The sequence below is a fragment of the Hemiscyllium ocellatum genome, chromosome 25, assembly GCF_020745735.1.
Source record: "Hemiscyllium ocellatum isolate sHemOce1 chromosome 25, sHemOce1.pat.X.cur, whole genome shotgun sequence".
Lineage (NCBI taxonomy): Eukaryota > Metazoa > Chordata > Chondrichthyes > Orectolobiformes > Hemiscylliidae > Hemiscyllium > Hemiscyllium ocellatum.
The window spans coordinates 15,773,143-15,793,174 of NC_083425.1; the positions used below are offsets into that span (position 1 = coordinate 15,773,143).

At 38.3% G+C, this 20,032-nt stretch overlaps 1 protein-coding gene across 1 annotated transcript in view; it reads left to right on the forward strand.

Moving 5' to 3' along the window:
* The window catches only part of cog1 (component of oligomeric golgi complex 1), a 42,578-nt gene that overhangs the window by 18,077 nt on the left and 4,469 nt on the right, over window positions 1–20,032 (forward strand). The window contains exons 7-13 of the mRNA XM_060844863.1: window positions 1,559–2,359; window positions 8,021–8,167; window positions 11,320–11,481; window positions 15,259–15,386; window positions 15,506–15,614; window positions 16,991–17,100; window positions 17,877–17,955. Coding sequence (XP_060700846.1) covers window positions 1,559–2,359; window positions 8,021–8,167; window positions 11,320–11,481; window positions 15,259–15,386; window positions 15,506–15,614; window positions 16,991–17,100; window positions 17,877–17,955 — 1,536 coding nt within the window. The remainder of the gene's footprint in view (window positions 1–1,558; window positions 2,360–8,020; window positions 8,168–11,319; window positions 11,482–15,258; window positions 15,387–15,505; window positions 15,615–16,990; window positions 17,101–17,876; window positions 17,956–20,032) is intronic.

The following is a 20,032-nucleotide window of genomic DNA, read 5'->3' on the forward strand; positions in this document are numbered from 1 at the left end:
TCAAATCGAGTCTGAGCAGAAATTATATTGACTGCCTGTGTTCACTGAAATTCAGAAGAATGGGAGAAGATCTCATCAAAATTTATAAAATCTTGTCAGTGCTGGATAGTCTCTGTCTGAGCAGGCCTAGAACAAGGGATCGCTGTCTCAAGTTACTAGATATGCCATTCAGTGTTACATACAGAAGAGCCTGAGAAATTCTTTACCACAAGGTTTTGAAGGCCAAGTCACTGAATTTAAGAAAAAGATTTCTAGCCAGTAAAGGTATCGGATTATGGGGAGAGTGGAAGTATGCCGTTGAGGTTGAGTTGGAGGGTCAGTCATGATCCTATGGAATGTCGATGCAGACTCAATGGGCTTTAATGTCTGGCTGCTATTATTTTGTAATAATGTTACTGTATTTTCACTGTCCAACTCACTCACGTGCTTTGTTGGCACGTGATAAATGTATGTTTTGATCTGTGGATTTAAGACAGTACAGATCAGCCATTCAGGTCTGCATCGATCCTCCCTGGTGCTGTGAGGCAACAGTGCCACTGTGCTGCCTTATTTAGCATAACAAAGATGTTAGGTATCTAAATCATCAAGGGACTGCTCTTCAAATGTTCTGAAGTTAATGAACAAACCTACTTAGGATTTAAAATGGGGGCAACACTCGTTATCTTTATTTCTGCAATGTCACTTTCTTAGGCTTATCCAGATTGTTTGTAGCATTGGTGTCATACTTGAGATTAGGCTGTGCTTCCAGTCTTGAATCCTCTTCGTGATGACTAACAAGTGCATCCACAACTCTAACATTGACCATTTCTGTTTCAACCCATCCACTGCTGAATGCAGCCAAGTCTCTTCCTTCCAATCCCCAAATTCCAACCTCCTATTGCAAAGTTTTCCCACCCACCCATTATAACTTCCCTTGTATAAAATTTACTTCATCTGTAACTCTGCTGATTGCATCTTTTGCACCGGGGCTTGCTCTTCCCTCACCTCTGTCTGCACTAATCTAACTTGGCTTCCAGTCCTTTCAAGGCTCAAATTTAAAATTCTTTTCCTTGTGCTAAACTTTCATGCATGGGCTGACACTACCCAATCACTTTTTTTCCCTCTCCTTTAATGTTGAAACTCTCCTCCAACCTCTGTCTTTCTCAGGTACTCTTCTTCAGGAACTGCTGTTTTATGAACCCCCTGCCATTGTCTTGTCAGCAGTACCTGTGTCTGCCACATCCAAGTCCCGTAACCTGGAAATCTGTTTAAATTCTGTCTCTTTAACTTTCTGTCTTCTGTGAAGATCACTTGTGAAACCTACATCTTTATCAGACTTTAGGTGGCTGCTGCAATATCATCCTTCTTTGGTTTGGTATTCACGTAAGGCCTAAATGTGTAAGTTTGTTTAAAATTATTATAAAAATGCTTAGTGCCAAGTGAGATCAAAATCGAGGAATACTGTAACTTAGTTTGTTAAATTTTATATTTAAATATAGCGTATTAACAAACAGGTCATGAGTGGTATTGATAATCTTGGTTCTACTAGACATATAATGAAACCCTTTCTTTTTTATAGGCGTTGACAAAAGAAGGTCTGGAATCCATCTCAAACAGTTCCAAGCAGCTCTTAGTTTCAGCTCTGCAGGATCTTCACGTTAAGAACTCCAGTGCTCTTCCTAATAAACCTATTGAGTTTGAGTATAATGTTACTGCATTTCTTTGGTCAGAGAGCAGTAATGACCTTTTATCGGACACTGCCTGGGTCAGCATCGCAAATCGTAGCCAGTTTGTAAAGAGTGGACTCTCCATGAAGGCCCAAGCTCTCACACTTTGCGTTCAAAGTTTCTGTTCTGCACTTGACTCCAAATTAAAAGTTAAATTGGATGATTTAATCATGTACCTTCCACCAGATGCTTCTACCATTAAGGACAATTTGAATGACCACTCACCCTCGCAGCTACAGAGTTCAGCATTTGATAGGTATGCTGATACAGCTAAAGTCGAAGAAATGCTACGGGCACATTGCCTTTCTTGTGTACAATATATCCTGGACTGTGTGAAAGCGGAGCTTAAAACTGCAGAAGAAAGATTACAAAATTGCACATTCTCTCCGAATGATTGCAATCTCAATGCTGTTCTTTTCATGGCACGGTTATGTCAATCTATAGGAGAGCTCTGCCCTCACTTAAAGCAGTGTATTAGGGGCAGGTCAAGTAGTAATGATCTGCTTGTACGTGAACCCCGTCCTGTCAAGAAGCTGGGCAAGGCTAAGGTACAAGAAGTGAAACCAGCACAGGCCAAGTGGCAGGAAGTAAAGGATCAGCTGTTGCAACAGAGCACTAGTGCTTACAGGATTTGGAATGTTACCGTATCAAAGGTAAGTGACTACTTTTGCTTTTTTTTTGATAGTGTTTTTGCTTTTATACTTGAATTGAGATTTTCAAATTTTTGCTCAAAAAGGTAACCAACGTTTAGAAAGACTGGCGCAGAAAAGCAGTGTGTGTACTTCAGTCAGCAGTTGTGCTCTGATTCTCCCCCCCACCCCCCCCCCCCCCCCCCACCCCCACTCCAGTTTAGTCCTGTTCTACTGATATTCAATCGCCTTGTCCTTTGTGTCTTTCTGGGCGAGCTCCACTTTTGAGTTGGTTGCAGGACTCAGTTAAAGTTGGGATAAAGAAGTAGTTGCAGCTCTGCACTCTAGGAGGTTTCTATCATTTGTTGCACCACTTCTCTGGGGTTGCATTGTTTACTTAACACCATAAGATGTAGGAGCAGAATGAGGCTATTCGGTCCATCAAATCTGCTCCATCCTTCAATCGTGTTTGATAGCTTTCTCAACTTCGTTCTCCTGCCTTCTCCGTGTAACCCTTGATCTCCTTACTAATTAAGAACCTATTGATCTCTGTCTTAAATACACGTGATGACTTAGCCTCCACAGTCCTCTGCAGCAATGAGCACCATAGGTTAACTACTGTCTAGCTGAAGAAATTCTTCCTTGCCTCAGTTCTAAAGGATTGTTCCTTCGCTGTGAAGTTGAGCCCTCCGGGTTCTAGTTTCTCATACTATTGGAAATATTTCTCTAAGCCCACTCTATTCAGGCCTCTCATTCTGAAAGTTCCAATCAGATCCCCTCCCTCATCCTTCTAAATGCCATTGAGTACAGATCCAACATCCTCAAGCTCGTACAACAAGCTCTTCATCCCCTGGATCATTCTTGTAAACCTTTACTGGACACCGGCCGAGGCCAGCGCATCCTTTTTGAGGTATGGGGCCCAAAACTGCTTGCAGTATTCCTAATGTGGTCTGCCCAGAGCCATATGCAGCTTCAACATTTCATTTCTGCTGTTGTACTCTAGCCCTCTTAAATGAATGCTAATATTGCATTTGCCTTCCTAACATCCAATTGAACTGTGTTTACCTTGAGAGAATCCTGAGTGAGGACCCCTAAGTCCCTTTGTGGTTCAGATATCTGAAACGTTTTGCTATTTAGAAAATAGCATATACTTCTACTCTCAAAGTGCATAGTCTTACCTTTTGTCACATTGTATTCCATCTGTCACTAGTTTGTCCATTCTGCTAACCTGTCCAAGTCCTTCTGCAGCCTCCCCACTTTCTCAACACTCCCTTTCCGTCCACCTATCTTTTTGTCATCTGCAAGCTTAGCAACAATGCCCTCAAATCCTTCATCCAGATCATTAATGTCCGGCATGAATAGTTGTGCTTCCAATACAAACTCCTGTGGAACTCCACCATTCGCTGTGTGCCATCCTGAAAAAGATCCCTTTATCCCCACTCTGCCTTTTTCCAGTACTAGCTAATCCTCTATCTATGCCAGTACTTTGCCACTCATACCATGGGCTCTTCTTTAGCAGCCTCTTGTTCAGCACCTTGGCAGAGGCCTTCTGCAAATCCAAATAGATCATGTCCACTAGTTCTCCTTTGTCTTACATGCTTGTTACCTTCATAAAGAAGGAGAAAGGAGAAAGTGAGGACTGCAGATGCTGGAGGTCAGAGCTGAAAATGTGTTGCTGGAAAAGCGCAGCAGGTCAGGCAGCATCCAAGGAACAGGAGAATCGATGTTTCGGGCATAAGCCCTGAAGAAGGGCTTATGCCCAAAACGTCGATTCTCCTGTTCCTTGGATGCTGCCTGACTTGCTGCGCTTTTCCAGCAACACATTTTCAGCACCTTCATAAAGAATTCTAACAGATTTGTCAGGTGTCTACTCCACAATACCGTCCTTCATGCTGGACTGTCAAATCTTACCAATGATCGAGGTTAGGCTAGCCAGTCTATAATATCCTGTCTTTTGCCTCCCTCCCTCCTTAAACAGGACTGTTAAATTAGCCATCTTTCAGTCCTCTCCAATCCTCCATGTCACTAGTGAATCCTGAAAACCCCCATGACTGCCCTATACAATCCTCTGCTATTTCCGTCAGAAGTCTGGGAGTAATATGTCTGATCTGAGTGATTTGTCCACATTCAACCCTTTCACCTTCCCCAGCCCATTCTCCTTAATGATGGCCACTACACTTGGCTCTGCCCCTGACTCTCTTGAAGTTCTGGTATGCTGCTGTGAAAACTGATGCAAAGTGCCTATTTGTGTCCTTTGCCATTTCTTTGTTCCCTCTTATTATTTCTGCAGCCTTGTTTACAGTTGTCCAGTGTCCACCCAGGCCCCTCTTACCTTTCAGATGTCTGAAAAATAAACCCTCACAATCTTTCTCTATATTACAAGCTAGCTTGTTATCATACTTGATCTTCTCCCTCATTATTGCTTTTTATTTAGTTATCCAGTGCTGGTTTTTAATGGCTTCCCAATCTTCTGACTTGCCACTAATCTTCACTATGCTGTATGCTTTTTCTCTTGCTTTTATGCTATCCCTGACTTTCCTTGTCAGCCATGAATATCTTATCCTCCCTTTAGTATATTTCATCTTCCTTGGGATGAACTTCTGCTGTGCATCCCCAGAAACTCGAGCCACTGCTGCTCCACTGTCTTCCTTGCGAGGCACCCCTTCTAATGAACTCTGGTCAGCTCCTTCCTCATGTCTTTGTTACCTTTATTCAAATATAATACCATTACATTTGATTCCAGTTTCTCCCTGTCAAACTGCAGGTTTAAATCAATGATATAACGGTTACCGACCCCATGGGGTTCTTTCACCATAAGCTCCCTAATCAGGTCAAACTCATTGCATATCGCCAAATCTTAAATGACCTGTTCCCTAGTGGGCTATACCACAAGGTACTCCAAAAATACATCTTGTACGCGTTCCACAAATTCCTTTCCTTGCAACCTGCTACCAACCTGATTTTCCCAGTCCACCTGCATATTGACATCCCTGTAATTATTTTAATCATGCCTTTGTTGCCTTTTACTATCTCCTGATTTTATTTTCTTCACCCATCCTAACTACTGCTGGGAGGCTTGTAAACAACTCCCGTGAGGTTCTTCTCTCCCTTTGGGTTCCTGAACTCTACCCACAGATTCTGCACCTCCTGACTCTATATCACTTCTTGTTGTTGATTTAATTTCATTTCTTGCTAACAAGGCAACCCCATCACCTTTGCCCATCTACCTGTCCTTTCGATAGAATGTGTCCCTTTGATACTGTTTCCTCCTTCCTTCAGCCCAGGCTGCAGTTGGTGATTTTGAATTGTGTACCCAGAAAAGTAGATGCAGTGGAAGCCTCAGATTGGAGATTGAGTCAAAAGTTCTACAGAGCCCAGGTTAGATCACACTTGGAATATTGTGTTGCCTCATTGTAGGAAAGTTGTGGAAGCTTTAGAGAGGGTGCAGAGGAGATTTACCAGGATGCTGCCTGGACTGGAGGGCATGTTTAATGAAGAAAGGTTGAGGGATTAGGGCTTTTTTCATTGGCGTGAAGAAGAATGGGAGGTGACTTGATAGAGGTGTAGAAGATGTTGAGAGGCATAGATAGAATGGATAGCCAGAGACTTTCTCCCATGGAGGAAATGTCTATCACGAGGGTGCATCATTTTAGGATGATTGAAGGCAGATTTGGGGGAGATGTCAGAGGTAGATGCTTTACACAGAGTGGTGGGTGTGTGGAATGCACTGTCAGCAGTGGGAGTCAAGTCAGATACATTTGGGACTTTAAGCAACGATTGGAGAGGCACATGGAAGATAGTACAGTGAAGGGTGTGTAAGTTAGTCTGATCTTACAGTAGGATTAAAAGGCCAGCCCAACATTGAGGGCCAAAGGGCCTGTACTGCTCTGTCTTCTAAAAGTTGACAATTAGATGTTAACTGGTGGAATGGATTGCATATAATGTATTTTTTAAAAAAATTATAAACCATTCTGTTAAATTTATGGTTGTGCAAATCTCAGACAAAAATGGGCAATTTCTTTAGTCTGATTTTAAATAAACATATATATTGGTGGTTTTTGTTCGCTTTGATCAATTCCACCAGTACCTAATCTCTTGTACTTGTTACCTCGTTGGAGGAAGAGATACTGTTAATTCTTTCTGGATTCTGTCTGGGCAACTATTCCTCACAGCAGAAAGTATGTTTTATTGCCCATGGTAACAGATCTGTGACTGTCTCGCTGTGATGGATCTATATTAGAAATATGGTGGCTTTATTGCTACTAACTTCATTTGGCTTTTATAACATTGCAAATCAATTGTGAAGTTCATGGCTTCACTATATAAATGAACCAGTGATTGCCTTTGGGAGAATTTTTATTTTAAAAAAGCCCTCAAACACTGATCCAGTCACTTCCCATTACTGAGGAATCTCTGTAATTGAATGCTGCTTGAGAGGAAAAACAAAAGGAGGGAGGTTTCCGCCTTACGGGCTGGCAGCTGCCTGCTTTCCTTTTGTAGTATCTTCCATCTTGTTTATCAAAATCATATTGAAATATAAAAGATAATTTTAACAGGAATATGGGAATTCAAAACTTCCAAACACCTTCATAATGTGTTTTATTCACATAATATACCCATCAACATTTACACAGATAATAAAATTAAGCTTTACATGAAGGAATCCTATTCAAATGATAAAGTTTAATCCTATTTTCTTTTAAGTCTTGTATCATAATGAAAAGGGTAGTATAATTAGGTGCCTTTCGAGAATCATAATGTTAACTTGCAACTTTCAAGACTGTCAAATAATTGAATAATTTATTGACGTTTGAAAACTAAGCACTACTGAGAGCAATGATAGTATCACTCAAGGGAAACTTTGCTTTCGTTTGTGAATGTTGAGTAAGATAAGGAAAAGTTCTGCTGAGTGATTGGTTTAGAATCAGTGTGGTCCTGCAATTGCAGGTCATGCAGTTATGACCCTCGTTTCGTTAACGCAAATGAAGAATTAAGGACACTGTGTTTCTAAAGCATGAACTTTTAAAATATGTTGGCTATAATGTGATTACATCGCCAACGCTTTAAGCACTGTTTCTAAAGTGTGATTTTTTTTCAATATTGCGGATTTGCACAAGAATGCAGCCATTGCATTATTGAAGAACTACCTGTAATATGCTATGAAAAACATCTGGTTTCTACAGTCTTCACTTAATTTAAAGTGATCAGCTTGTTTTGACATGGTTTAATAATCATGCAGGAGAATTAGTTGTTTCGAAGAGTTCTGACATATAGGAGTGTTGATTAATTATAGTTCAGCCTGAGCAACGTTTATGAAATAAACTGACACAAGAGGTGTTAGTGGCTTGGCTGTAAATGTTTATAATAACTGAAGGCCACATGCCCTGAATGGGAGGGTTTTAAATATAGGTGTCTGCAAAATGTTTGGTTTTATGAAAACGGTATTCTGTTATTGGATTAGGAATATATTGAGAAGTGTGAAGATTGTAGAATTAACTCGTTTTTAAATAGTGAAATTCTAGAATTATGGCATTTAATGTTGTGTTTTACAATCTTTGTATCAATTGCAACAATCAAAATGCACAAACACCAGTTTACTTTAAGGTTGATGTAACAATGAGTCACTGTCCTTCACGGTTTTCTTGTTCTTTTTATAACCACTTAAATTTGATTTCTTTCTTTAAGGCTCTTGTTTACAGTTTCACTCGAACGTTGCTCTCTCATACAGCTGGAGCCATTTTATCTACAGCCACCAACTGGGATGAAATAGAAATTCAGGAGGAAACAGAAGCTGGAAATAGTGTTACATCCAAAATTCGTCTTCCTGTACAGGTTTGTATAATTTTTTTACTTTTCTGTGTTGGAAGTCTTTTTAGGTCGTTTTTTTTCTACATTTAAAACACAGCAGTTACTTAACGGTCTTCCTTAAAAGCTGCATGTTCTGATTCAACTCCCCTGAAATTGATGGATCTTGGTGTGGTTAGTTTACTTTGATTTGGCAGCCATGGATTAGACTAAAGTAGTAATCTGGCTTGATCTTTTGCCATATCCTTAACAATCTTATCCATGTTTTATGATTACTTGCCTCCTAATCTGGATACATGTTCAAAATTCAATCTGTATTCTGGCTCTATGTCTCACCATCCTTTTGGCTTTATTTTGATGAAGCCTTCATTTAATTTTTCTGATAGCTTTAGCAGTAAGATTGAGATTTTAGTTTGTAAATGTTGACTTCTCTTGTGGCTCGAGACTAATTTATTTGCTCTCTCATTCTCTCCCATGCTGCTTCCTCCCTTCCTCCCTCTTGTCTTGTCTTGTCTTGTCTTCTGTCTGTCTTTTTCTTTTTCTTTCTTTCATTCCCCCCACCCCCCAGATTTCATGCTGCAAGGGTAATTTCAAAATTACTTGAGTTTGTTGCCACCGTGGGCCCAGAGGTTGGTTGATGACAGTAGCCACAGTAACTGGAGTGAAGAATTATAATTTTCTCATTAGGATTTTGCTGTATGTGTGATTAATTAAATTTCAACCTTTTCACAAGAAGGATCGAAACTGACTCCACTTTCTAATACTGTTGTTTCCGATCTTCTTCATCCATTGTTCTTTGACTCAACTCAATAGTATTGGAATAAAACATTCATCTTTGTAAAGTGGAGAGCAGCATGAAGCATGGAATGTTCATTAGTTCACATAATGATCCCTACTGTTATTTATAGTCAAGTACAACTGTTGCTTGACTGGTGCTGGAATTTGCTGGGCTATTTCTGAGGCAATAAAAGTAGTGCTCAAAGTAATGTGAAACCACAGATGTCTGTAATCTAATCTATCAGTACCATAGATGAACGAGAACATAAATCCTGACTATATACCATGCAGGATTGAAATGTAAAATTGTATAGATAATTATGACAGTAAGATTGACATTTCAATCTGATTATGAATTGGGCATTACATTTAACAAGGCACCTTTTGCACCTTTTGCTGATTCCAATGCTGGGTGCAAATAGGGTCTTGATATGAAGAAGATGGATGATAAATATGAGTTATTTTAGGATACATGACATGATTTTTTTTAAACCTTGCTTGAAAACATTCCTTGCTGATGGACAACAGTTCCATTCAGCCTGTTTTTTTTCTCTCTCTTCCTTCTGTGAGACTTGATCAGTTCCATTGTGATTTTTTTTTATTAAGTAATCAGAGTTGGAGAAGAAAATAAGAGCATGTGAATGCTTGGTCTTCTAATTCATTCACCAACTTTTGAATGTTCAGGTCTGTATAGAAAGGTTAATCATGTCTCCATATGTGAGGAGGCCTTTCTAACACAGGATATATCCACAGATGAATACAGTTTAAAGGTTGTTATTCTTTACACAGTGTGCAGTTGAGGTCGCTCTGGTATGCAATCCCAAGACAATGAATTGACTCCATTTTAATGATGATGCAATAAAAACCTATGAAAAAAATATAAACTTCATTAAATGGAATCTAACTGGGTTGTTAATGTATTACTAGTTCATAATTATGGTTTTAAACTCATTGTTTTGGAGAAAAGCTGATTTTATACTTGTTATATTCCTTCGTAATAACTTTTAACGTTACATTATTCAAAATTTTCAGTTTTTTAAATCTGACCTTAATCCAATCATTTATTTCACTATTTGAAAATGTAAATTAAAAGTGATGGATTGTCAATGTATTTTAACTGCCCCCCTTTTACTTTCTGAAAGAATATTGGTGTTTAAATGTGACTGCTTATTCCATGCTGACTTCCCAGCTGTTAACTGCTTGAAGGTACCTTTGGTGGTCTAAACTGCCATTGAGAAAATGAACTTCCCCTGAAATTGATGGATCTTGGTGTGGTTAGTTTACTTTGATTTGGCAGCCATGGATTAAACTAAAGTAGTAATCTGGCTTGATTTTTTGCCATATCCTTAACAATCTTATCCATGTTTTATGATTACTTGCCTCCTAATCTGGATGCATGTTCAAAATTCAATCTGTCTGGCTCTATGCCTCACCATCCTTTTGGCTTTGTTGACTGTTCAGTGTTAATAGGGCATAGTTAACGTCAAGTCTGTTCAGATTCCTAGTTTATTTCCACTTCATCTATACTTACTTGTGAGATAAATTTCATCCATATTTATTTGTGAGATATGCACATTGTATTTTTCCTTTCTACTTGCAAGATTCCATAATTGTCTACATTAAGTGATTTACCTTTGTTTTGCCTATATGTATATTTCATTTTTTATTTACTGAGTTGTTGCCTCCAGTTGCACTGCTCCAACTGATTTGTATTCAGGTTGGCATTAACAGCAATTCAGTCTTGGTGGATTTGCCTCCAGCAGCTGGAAGAAGTAAAGATCAGTGTCTTAAGCAACAGTACCACTCAATCTCTTTATTGGAACACCATTTTTAAAAATCAGATTATATCAAAGAATTGTGATTTATTTTGACATTTGTGTCTATGTTTCCAAGTACTTAAATGCTGCTGAGCTTTTAGTGAAAATTCCAGCTGTTGCAAGTGTTATCTAAAGGAACAAAATTAATTATAACTGATATGACAGTATTGTTAAGACACCTCAGATCAGACTACTGTTATTCAGGTTCACTTAACTTCCTCCTAACAATCTTAGTAACTTCTCTGAGCCACTTTCCTCAATGATAAAACTGCTCCAAGTAATAATTGTTTTCTGAAAGCTTATTTGGAAAGTTTATTCTAAATGATCTGTCAAAACGACAGTTCTTTGCAGTTTGTTTTGTGTGTAAAATTGCAAACTATATCTAAATGTTATTTTCTTGCATTCTATTTTAAATAAATGTGCTGAGAGGTGAGAAGTGAACATTTTTGGTTAGCAGGTTCACTTTGCCAATAATTATTATACCACATGGGATGTTGATTATGTTCAGTAATTGAATTTTTCAAGAACAGCCGATTATTATTCTGACATTTAATTAGCTTTGTGTCTTTGGTTTTTGTTTGACAGCCATCTTGGTATGTACAGTCGCTGCTTTTTGAGTTATGCCAAGAGGTAAACCGAGTTGGAGGTCATGCTCTTCCTAAGATCACACTTCAGGAGTTGCTGAAGACTTGTTTGCATGAGGTGCTTACTGGTTATGAAACATTATGTTCTGCAAAATTAGATAAGGTGCGTACTTTTTCAAAAAAAAACTTCACAGGCCATTGTTGGTATTGCTGTGTTTCATATTTTAACTGCAGTGTGACCTACAGAGTATTTGGGCAAAATCCTAAGAGGTAAAATACACTTCATTGAGATTTGCAATTGCTAATTTTTTGAACTCCAGTATGTAATTCCTTTTTTGTCCATCCTTTGCTTTTTATTCAGATCAGTTTGAGTCACCCTTGGCCAACTGTGAAGTTTGCACATTCTCCCTGTGTCTGCATGGATTCCTCCCACAGTCCAAAGATGTGCAGGTTAGGTGCATTGGCCTAAATTGCCCCATAGTGTCCAGGGATGTGTAGGTTAGACAGATTAGCATGGGAAATGCAGATTTACAGGGATAGGATAGGATAGAGGGCTCTTCAGTGGGGTCACTGTGGACTTGATGGGTGGAATGGTCTGTTTTGACACTAGTGATTCTGAGAGCAAACATGAAGAATTGGTGGAATTTTAAATTCAGTTAATAAGATTTAAAATGGAAATAATCTTAAATAATCATCAGTTATCCTTTTTTAAAAAATATGATGCATGCATGTCCTTTAGAGATGGAAATCTGCTATCCAACCCAGTCTGACCACTGTGGCTAGCACACAGTTGACTAGTAGCTGCCCTCTGAAATTAATTAACAAGCTCCCCAGTTCATGGACAGTTAGGGAGGGCCAGTCTCCTTGTCAGCAACATCCACATCCCATGAAAATATATTTAAAAACAGGCTAATTTTACTTTGCTGATCATGCATCCACACAACTAATCATTGTCTTTATTGTGTCATTTAAATTCAAAAATAAGCATTTGTAATGTTGACCATTTTTCTACTGGTATTATTTTTGGTAAAGTCAGATCAGTGGTGTGGGTGCAACTCTGAAGAAAAATGTTCAGTAATTTACTGCAACAAAAGATTATACTTATGATACTTCAAATGCCATCTGAAATAACTCCATAGCGGCCAGTATACTGATCCGCCTCTTTCAGAGCCAGCTATCAGAGTGAACAGAACCTCTAACACTCAGGGGACTCTTCTGTGAGTCCTTGTTACAATAACAACACCACCCTACTAATCTCCAATTTTTATGATAAAGTATATAATCCTGACGCAGAATCAGAATAGCTTAAACTCCCTACTGATGTTGTGCTTCTTTTTCTCTAAACCTTTATCCAGTCCACTCCAAGCCCCTCAAAATGTATGGATCATGTTCAAAAGTGTTTTGAAGGGATGTGGGTATGGTTACTAGATATTGCAGTGAGGTTTCGATTCTCCAGACCCATTGCTGTGAAAGTACAAAACTTGACATGTATTCCTAAAAGTAGAAACTGACTAATTTTTATTCACAACACAGATCGATATTTCCTCAGACCAGAGAGTCAATTAATGTTCTTCATTAAGAAAGAGAAATGTCAAATTAAGTTTGCACTGAAATGCAAAAGTAGATTGAATCATTTGATTGGCTCCTCCTTCAGTGTTTTAGGAGGCTACTGCAATCATTATGTATTTAGGCAATAATTTTGTGCCTTTCCCCACAGCACTTGTGACAGTTCGTTACTTTGCCTTTCCATCTGTTTCTTTAGTCAAGAAAATGACTTATAAAGTGCAACATACTTTTGTGAACCATTTTACAACCCCAAATCATGGTTTTTTTTTGTTTGATTTACAGTCAGGTGAATGTTATTTCAAAATTGCTAGTTCCTGCTTACACTGTAAATCCTGTTTACTTTGGCAGCACTGACTCACTTTCTCTAAATATTATTGGATCTCTGGGTATTTAGAAGATCCTAAAGTCAATAATGTGTTGTTCATGGGTCATTGACAACATTAGGAGAAAGTGAGGACTGCAGATGCTGGAGTCTCTCTTGATCCACACCCTGCCAATGTTGTCAATGAGCTGAAAACGTGTTGCTGGAAAAGCGCAGCAGGTCAGGCAGGAATCTCATGCCCGAAACGTTGATTCTCCTGCTCCTTGGATGCTGCCTGACCTGCTGCGCTTTTCCAGCAACACATTTTCAGCTCATTGACAACATTGGCAGGGTATGGATCAAGAGAGAAATTTGAGGCTGCTTTATTATTGCTTTAAACTTCTCTTTCAGGTCTTGGTTGTTTCACATTATTTTTTGTTCAAGTGGATAGGTTGGTGACCTCTGACAAAATTGCAATACTCAATAATAAATAAATTGTTGCTTGATATCTTTCATTTGGAGAAAAATGGGCATCCTTCTACCTATGGGAGGTGACAGGTATACAACCTTAAATCTTTTAAGTGAGATTCTCTACTACATTTCTTTAAATGAATGAGCCAACCAGTCCTGAAAATAGAAAGTCTGCTGCCAGCACAGCATGTGGAATTGTCCTTTGTGTGTAGCGTAGGATGATCTGCTCTGGTACAAGGCTGGTGACTGCTTTGAAACATCTGTAACCACGTTTTGTGGTAGTAGCGAAGTTCTACCCAGAGCTGGTTCACCATTTGTATTGGTTATCAGTTTGAGATTTACATTTGCCTTACTCTATTTAATACTGAAGGCTTTTGTGTCTTTTTTGATAGTATCCTTGAATTAGAGCTTTGGTTGTCATATTGGTCATTTGGTACAGACTAATTCTCCGATAGCATAAACTTGGGATGTGAACATTTTCCATCCTCTGCTCATGATCAAGCCACTAAGAACCTTCTTTCCTTGATTAATCTAAAATGCTTGTCAGCTTTTTGCCATAGAAGGGGGTGCTTTATCTTGTCACATGATGTCAGGGATGCACAACAAATGCTGGTTGTGAGCATTTTCTCTTAGCACGTGTAGGTTGTCCAGACTCCTCAGCATTACTGCAGTATTGTGAGATTACAAGCTTGCTATAGGAGCTTCTTGCTCCTGTGGATCAGGTTTGTTGCTTTGCCTTTTTTTTTATTGGCCAGAATTGGTGGTTGTCTTTCTGATTAGTGTGTTAAACTGTCTGTTTTTTAAAAAAAACTGCCCAATCACCATAGATTCAAGGTAGTAACTTTGAACAGCTCTGATGTGTGTTATAAATTTAGGGAATCATTGGAACTCTGCCATTTTCACTGAAGATTTATAGAGTTTGTAGTAAATGCACTATAATTAAAGATCAGAACTTAGAGTCATAGAGATATACAACATGGAAACAGACCCTTCAGTCCAACCCATCCATGCCGACCAGATATCCCAACCCAATCTAGTCCCACCTGCCAGCACTTGGTCCATATCCCTCCAAACCCTTCCTATTCATATACCCATCCAGTTGCCTTTTAAATGTTGCAATTGTACTAGCCTCCACCACTTCCTCTGGCAGCTCGTTCCATACACATACCCCCTCTGTATGAAAAGGTTGCCCCGTAGGTTTCTTTTATATCTTTCCCCTCTCACCCTCAACTTATGCCCTCTAGTTCTGGACTCCCTGACCCCAAGGAAAAGACTTTGTCTGTTTATCCTATCCACGTCCCTCACGATTTTGTTAACCTCTATAAGGTCACCCCTCAACCTCCAACGCTCCAGGGAAAACAGCCCTAGCCTGTTTAGCCTCTCCCTACAGCTCAAATCCTCCAACCCTGGCAACGTCCTTGTAAATCTTTGCTGAATCCTTTCAAGTTTCGCAACATCTTTCCGATAGAAAGGAGAAATACTCTCTTTTCTTTCTACTCATAAGCATCATAAACGAAGCATTATTGAACTAACTTTCTTGGAATGTATTTGCTAAATATAGCACTTATGTTTTGCTCCTCTTCAATTTATGTTCCGTTTCAGAGTGATTCTGCATTCCCTTTAACCCAGAATAGAGCTCTGCAGCTGCTTTTTGATCTTCGGTATCTTGGTTCAATTTTAACTTCCAGAAATGAAGAGGTAAAAAGCAGTAGGATCCAGCAGGACCCAAGGTACCGAATCTCTTTTTAAGCAGCAAAGTTATTCTATTTAATATTCTTATTTTTATGTACTTGCGATATTGGAGAATTCAAGTATTAAAGTTGATATTATTCTTTGTTTTCTGAATCAGGGTTCAGAAAGTGGCAGACACATTGGAAAGCTATATTGATCCATTTGATTTGGACGTTTTCACTCCACACCTTAACAACAATCTGAACAAACTTTCGCAAAGAACCTCAGTAAGTAGAGAGTGGCCAGTTCAGAAAAAAATGTCTTGTCTTTTTCAAATTTGAACCTTGGCTGGACTACTGGATCAATTTCTTAAATAAAACTGGTTGAGTGTATGTGAGGAAGGGTGAGTTCATTGTTATGCCAGTGCTGTAGTTTATGTTTGATTAGTCCCAAAACCACAAAGTTGTCTATATGATAAAGAAATGGAGTTACATGCTTTTGTTTCCCTTCTGAGTTACAATATAGAAAATAGAATTAAAATACATAATTTACCAGAAAATATACTTGGATGCTATTACAAGTGGAAAGGCTATTGTAATTGCTCATTTAGCTTCAAGTTTTGTACTATAATTAACACTGCCTGATTGAAATTTTGCAATGTTATTATTTGTACTCTACCACTACTTTTCTGAGAGAGACTCTGGACAAGGCTGGGACTTTTTTCCCTGCAGTGTAGAAACTTTGTGGAGATTTGCAAAATCATTGGAAGGGTAAATAGCCTAGGTTAGGGGAGGTCAAAACTAGAGAGCATATGTTCATGGTGAGAGGGGAAAAGTTTGAAAGGGACCTGAGGGGCTATTTTCACAGTAGGTGGTGTGTTTATGGAATGAGTTGCCAGCGGAAGTGGTAGAGACAAGTGCAAATACAACATTTAAAAGACACTTGGACAGCTATATAAATAGGTAAAAACAAGGACTGCAGATGCTGGAAACCAAAGTCTAGATTAGAGTGGTGCTGGAAAAGCACAGCAGGTCAGGTAACATCCGAGGAGCAGGAAAATCAACATTTTGGGCAAAAGCCCGTCATCAGGAATAGAGGCAGGGTGCCTGCAGAGTGGAGAGATAAATGAGAGGGGGTTGAGGGTGGGGAGAAGGTAGCAGAGAGTACAATAGGTGAATGGGGGTGGGGATGGAGATGATGGGTCAGAGAGGAGGGTCAAATAGGAAAGGTTTAGAGGGATATGGGCAAATGTAGGTAAGTGGTATTAGTAAAGTTTAGGAAACCTAGTTGGTGTGGACAAATTGGACCAAAGGGTCTGTTTCCATGTCGTATGACTCTCAAACATAGTTGTTGATTAAACGACTGTATATCAAATCTTTCTTCTGCATCACCCCCATCTCATTGATTGAAGTTGGCAACTTGTTCTTCAGTATATTAAGGGTCCTCTTAGATCCCTAATTGCAGAAAATCTTTTATTAGCTAGAAGTGTTTTCCCAGAATTGCATACCCAAGTTCTGCAGCCATGTCAGACTTTCAAATATGAAACTTTCCAAAGCAATATTCTAATGCATCAAAATTTCTCAGTGACATCGCATGCCTGACATGAAGATGTTGTATTGATGTGGAAATATACTGTGTAAATAGACATTTTTCTGTTCTTTAGGTGTTGTTTGGGTTATTAACTGGCACAGAGAAACAATACACCAATAGAAGTGCACCCTTTAATTCCCATGAGCCTCATAACATCTTACCACTGGCTTCTAGTCAGATCAGGTAAATGAATTCTCATTGCATTTGTGCAGCATGGTTAAATGGATTTTTTGTGTATGTTCTCTGCCGAGAATTGGAATAAAGTTTAAGCCTAATATTTTATATGATTGGTCTGCTTTCTATCCACACGGCGAAAAGGTGAAGCTATATTGCTCTATTTATAAGAGTATCAATTTACTTTGATAATAATAGTTGAACAATTTGGAAGTTAGAAGACCTCTGCCCTGAAGGATTGCTGATTAGATTTTGTTTGATAGCACATCTATCAAATGCTTTTGGGATATTTTGCATTGTTAAATGTGACATGTAAATGCAAGATCTTTGTCTAACTCAATTTTGCTTGATTTTTCAAATTATTTTTCAGCACTCCACAGGCATCATATTGATCATTTATGGTGTAAACTGAAGTTTTCAAATTAAATCGTCCCGACACATGAGAAGAGTGCTCCTTTTTTAAGTGGTCCAGTAGGACGAAAACATGAACATTTGATGAATAATGCTTCTTGTACACATAGACTACTGGGTTTCTAGTTTACATTGTGGTTTTGCTGAGAAATTCTATCCCCTATGTGCCTGCTTCCAACTGACTTTGGTAAAAGTGAAATATATAGCTGAAACAAAAAAAAACTCTTCCTGCTTTGACAGCAAACTCATTGGCATGCCAGCAATTCGGTTAAGTTAATGCATATTAATTTTCTCACTTGCTCTGATCAATAATCGTCTGTAGAGATTAACGAATTTATAACACAGATTTCAATACTGTCAATCTTTGTTTCCAGATTTGGCTTGTTACCACTTAGTATGGCAAGTTCACGGAAGCCTAAATCAGCTGTTCAGGGAAATGAATCTAAGAATCAGGTCAGTTTTTAATTTTGTTTCTTTTGATATAATATGTTATTTATAAATATACATAAAAGTTTACATATAGACTTGTGGTTCAAAGTATTACTCTGTGTCCTCACTTTTCTAAAATACGTTTGAATGCCTCTTTGAGGATTGTTTGTGTTTAGTAGCTTGACCTGCTTTTCACCAAAAGGATAAGAAGCTGTTATTCTGACACATTCTTAGCATTCTTCCATCTTGGAAGATGATGGTTTGCCCCCTGATGTTTAACTCCTTTAACCATGGCCTTGTGTGGAGCTCAGGAGCTGCATTTTGTCAAGGCAGAATCTGCAGATTGTTTGCAGATACAGACAGTTTGGCCAGGACCGTGCAGGATTTGCTCACCTCTATTTCCCAGGGTCCTCTTATCTACCTGAGCTTTCTGACCTGAAGCTTTGGCAAAGCGTGTATTGTCTTCAGCACCAAATGACAGATTGCTGATTGGAGATCCTAGATATGTGAAACTGTACTGTCAACAACTGTTGTAATGTCAGTGTTGATTTGGTAGTAAGTACAGGCATAGAGATTTTGATTTGCCCATTGGTATGAGGAAATGTCATGGTTTATGATGCTGCCTGACCATATTGTTATGGGCGATAACAAACCCCTTCAAAATATATTTAGAAGATAGCCGAGATCCTTATCTAAAGGTAAATGTAAAATATTGTGTTCTAGAAGCAATTGGATTGGCCAAACTACCAGATTTAAAGCAGAACACACTTCATCCATTATAGTTAAAACACAACAGAAGAAAGAAAGAATTGGAATAACTTAATCCTATGGGAAAGTTTAACAGAACAATGGAAGTAGTAGCTATTACTAATTATTTAATTCAATATAGACACATCCTTGACAAAAGGCAAATTCAGAAAACAGACTGTTTCTCGTGTAATTCCCACTGCAGAAGGAGAAACCCCAGCTTTTGGCTGTAACTGAGAGAGGGCAAAAACAGCTTCTGTTTATTTCAAGACCCAACCAGCAACTGCTAAAAACTAAAACGGAGAGTGTGTGACTGCACCCATCAGACTGCTATTGTTCCAACTTTTTAAAAACCCCAATGTCTCACACACTGTTTACTCCAGTGCTCATGACCTCTGTCTTAAAACCTCTCTTGAATTTTAAAAAAAAGGACAAAATAATGTCTTAAAGCCATAGTATTTTCACAATGTACTGATGTTTAAATTGATATTCAGAAAAAGTGGCAAACCATTTTCTGTACATATCTGTCACTGGTTTATTGGCAAAGTGTGTCATATTAATGGATGCAAACTTTGGTTGTTCTCTTGTTCAGCTTAAGAAGTGGACAATTTTGATTACTAAATTGTTATGTATTTATTTTTATTGTTCATCCTACACTACATAGCCTTACAATTATGACAGTTAAGTAAAAATTATACTTTGTAAAGTGAATGTTCTTTAATTTAATGCCTTTTTGTAAATTCAGTTTCAGTTGACATGTTGAGCTGTCACAGCTGCAACCTTCTTGAAGCTTCATTGGGTATTTAATTATCCTGTGTGCAGTGTACTTGGCTTTGCATTGCAACTTCAGTAACTATACAGTAGTCAGTATTATGATCAGGTAACAATCAATGGCAGTGTATTTGTGGTGAGTGATTGCATAGCATTAGTATGAAGTTGTAAAAATAAAAGCCTGTTCAGAGTAAATTTGCTAAATCAAAACTGTCATACTTTGAATTAATTTTTCTTTGAAATTAACTAAGAAATCTAATTTCTTCCAGTCAACCAAAGTATAAGTTTCAATAATTTTAAATCCAGAGATTCCGGTTTCTTTAATAGACAAACATTGAGTTTTCAGCTAAAAGCTTAACAAGAAGTGAATGTAATATTTCAAGTAACAAGACTAATTCCCTTGGTATAGCAATAATCCTGAATTGCTTATTTAAACTGTTAAATGTTGTTTCAAAACAGGTTCTGCTTGCTATTTGTTCTTTAACCTAATTTTCACTTTTTATATTTTTTCTTCTATCATTTCTAAAAAAAATTCTAGTCATTTCCTAACCTGAAAACTCATATCTCTATATATATCATTATT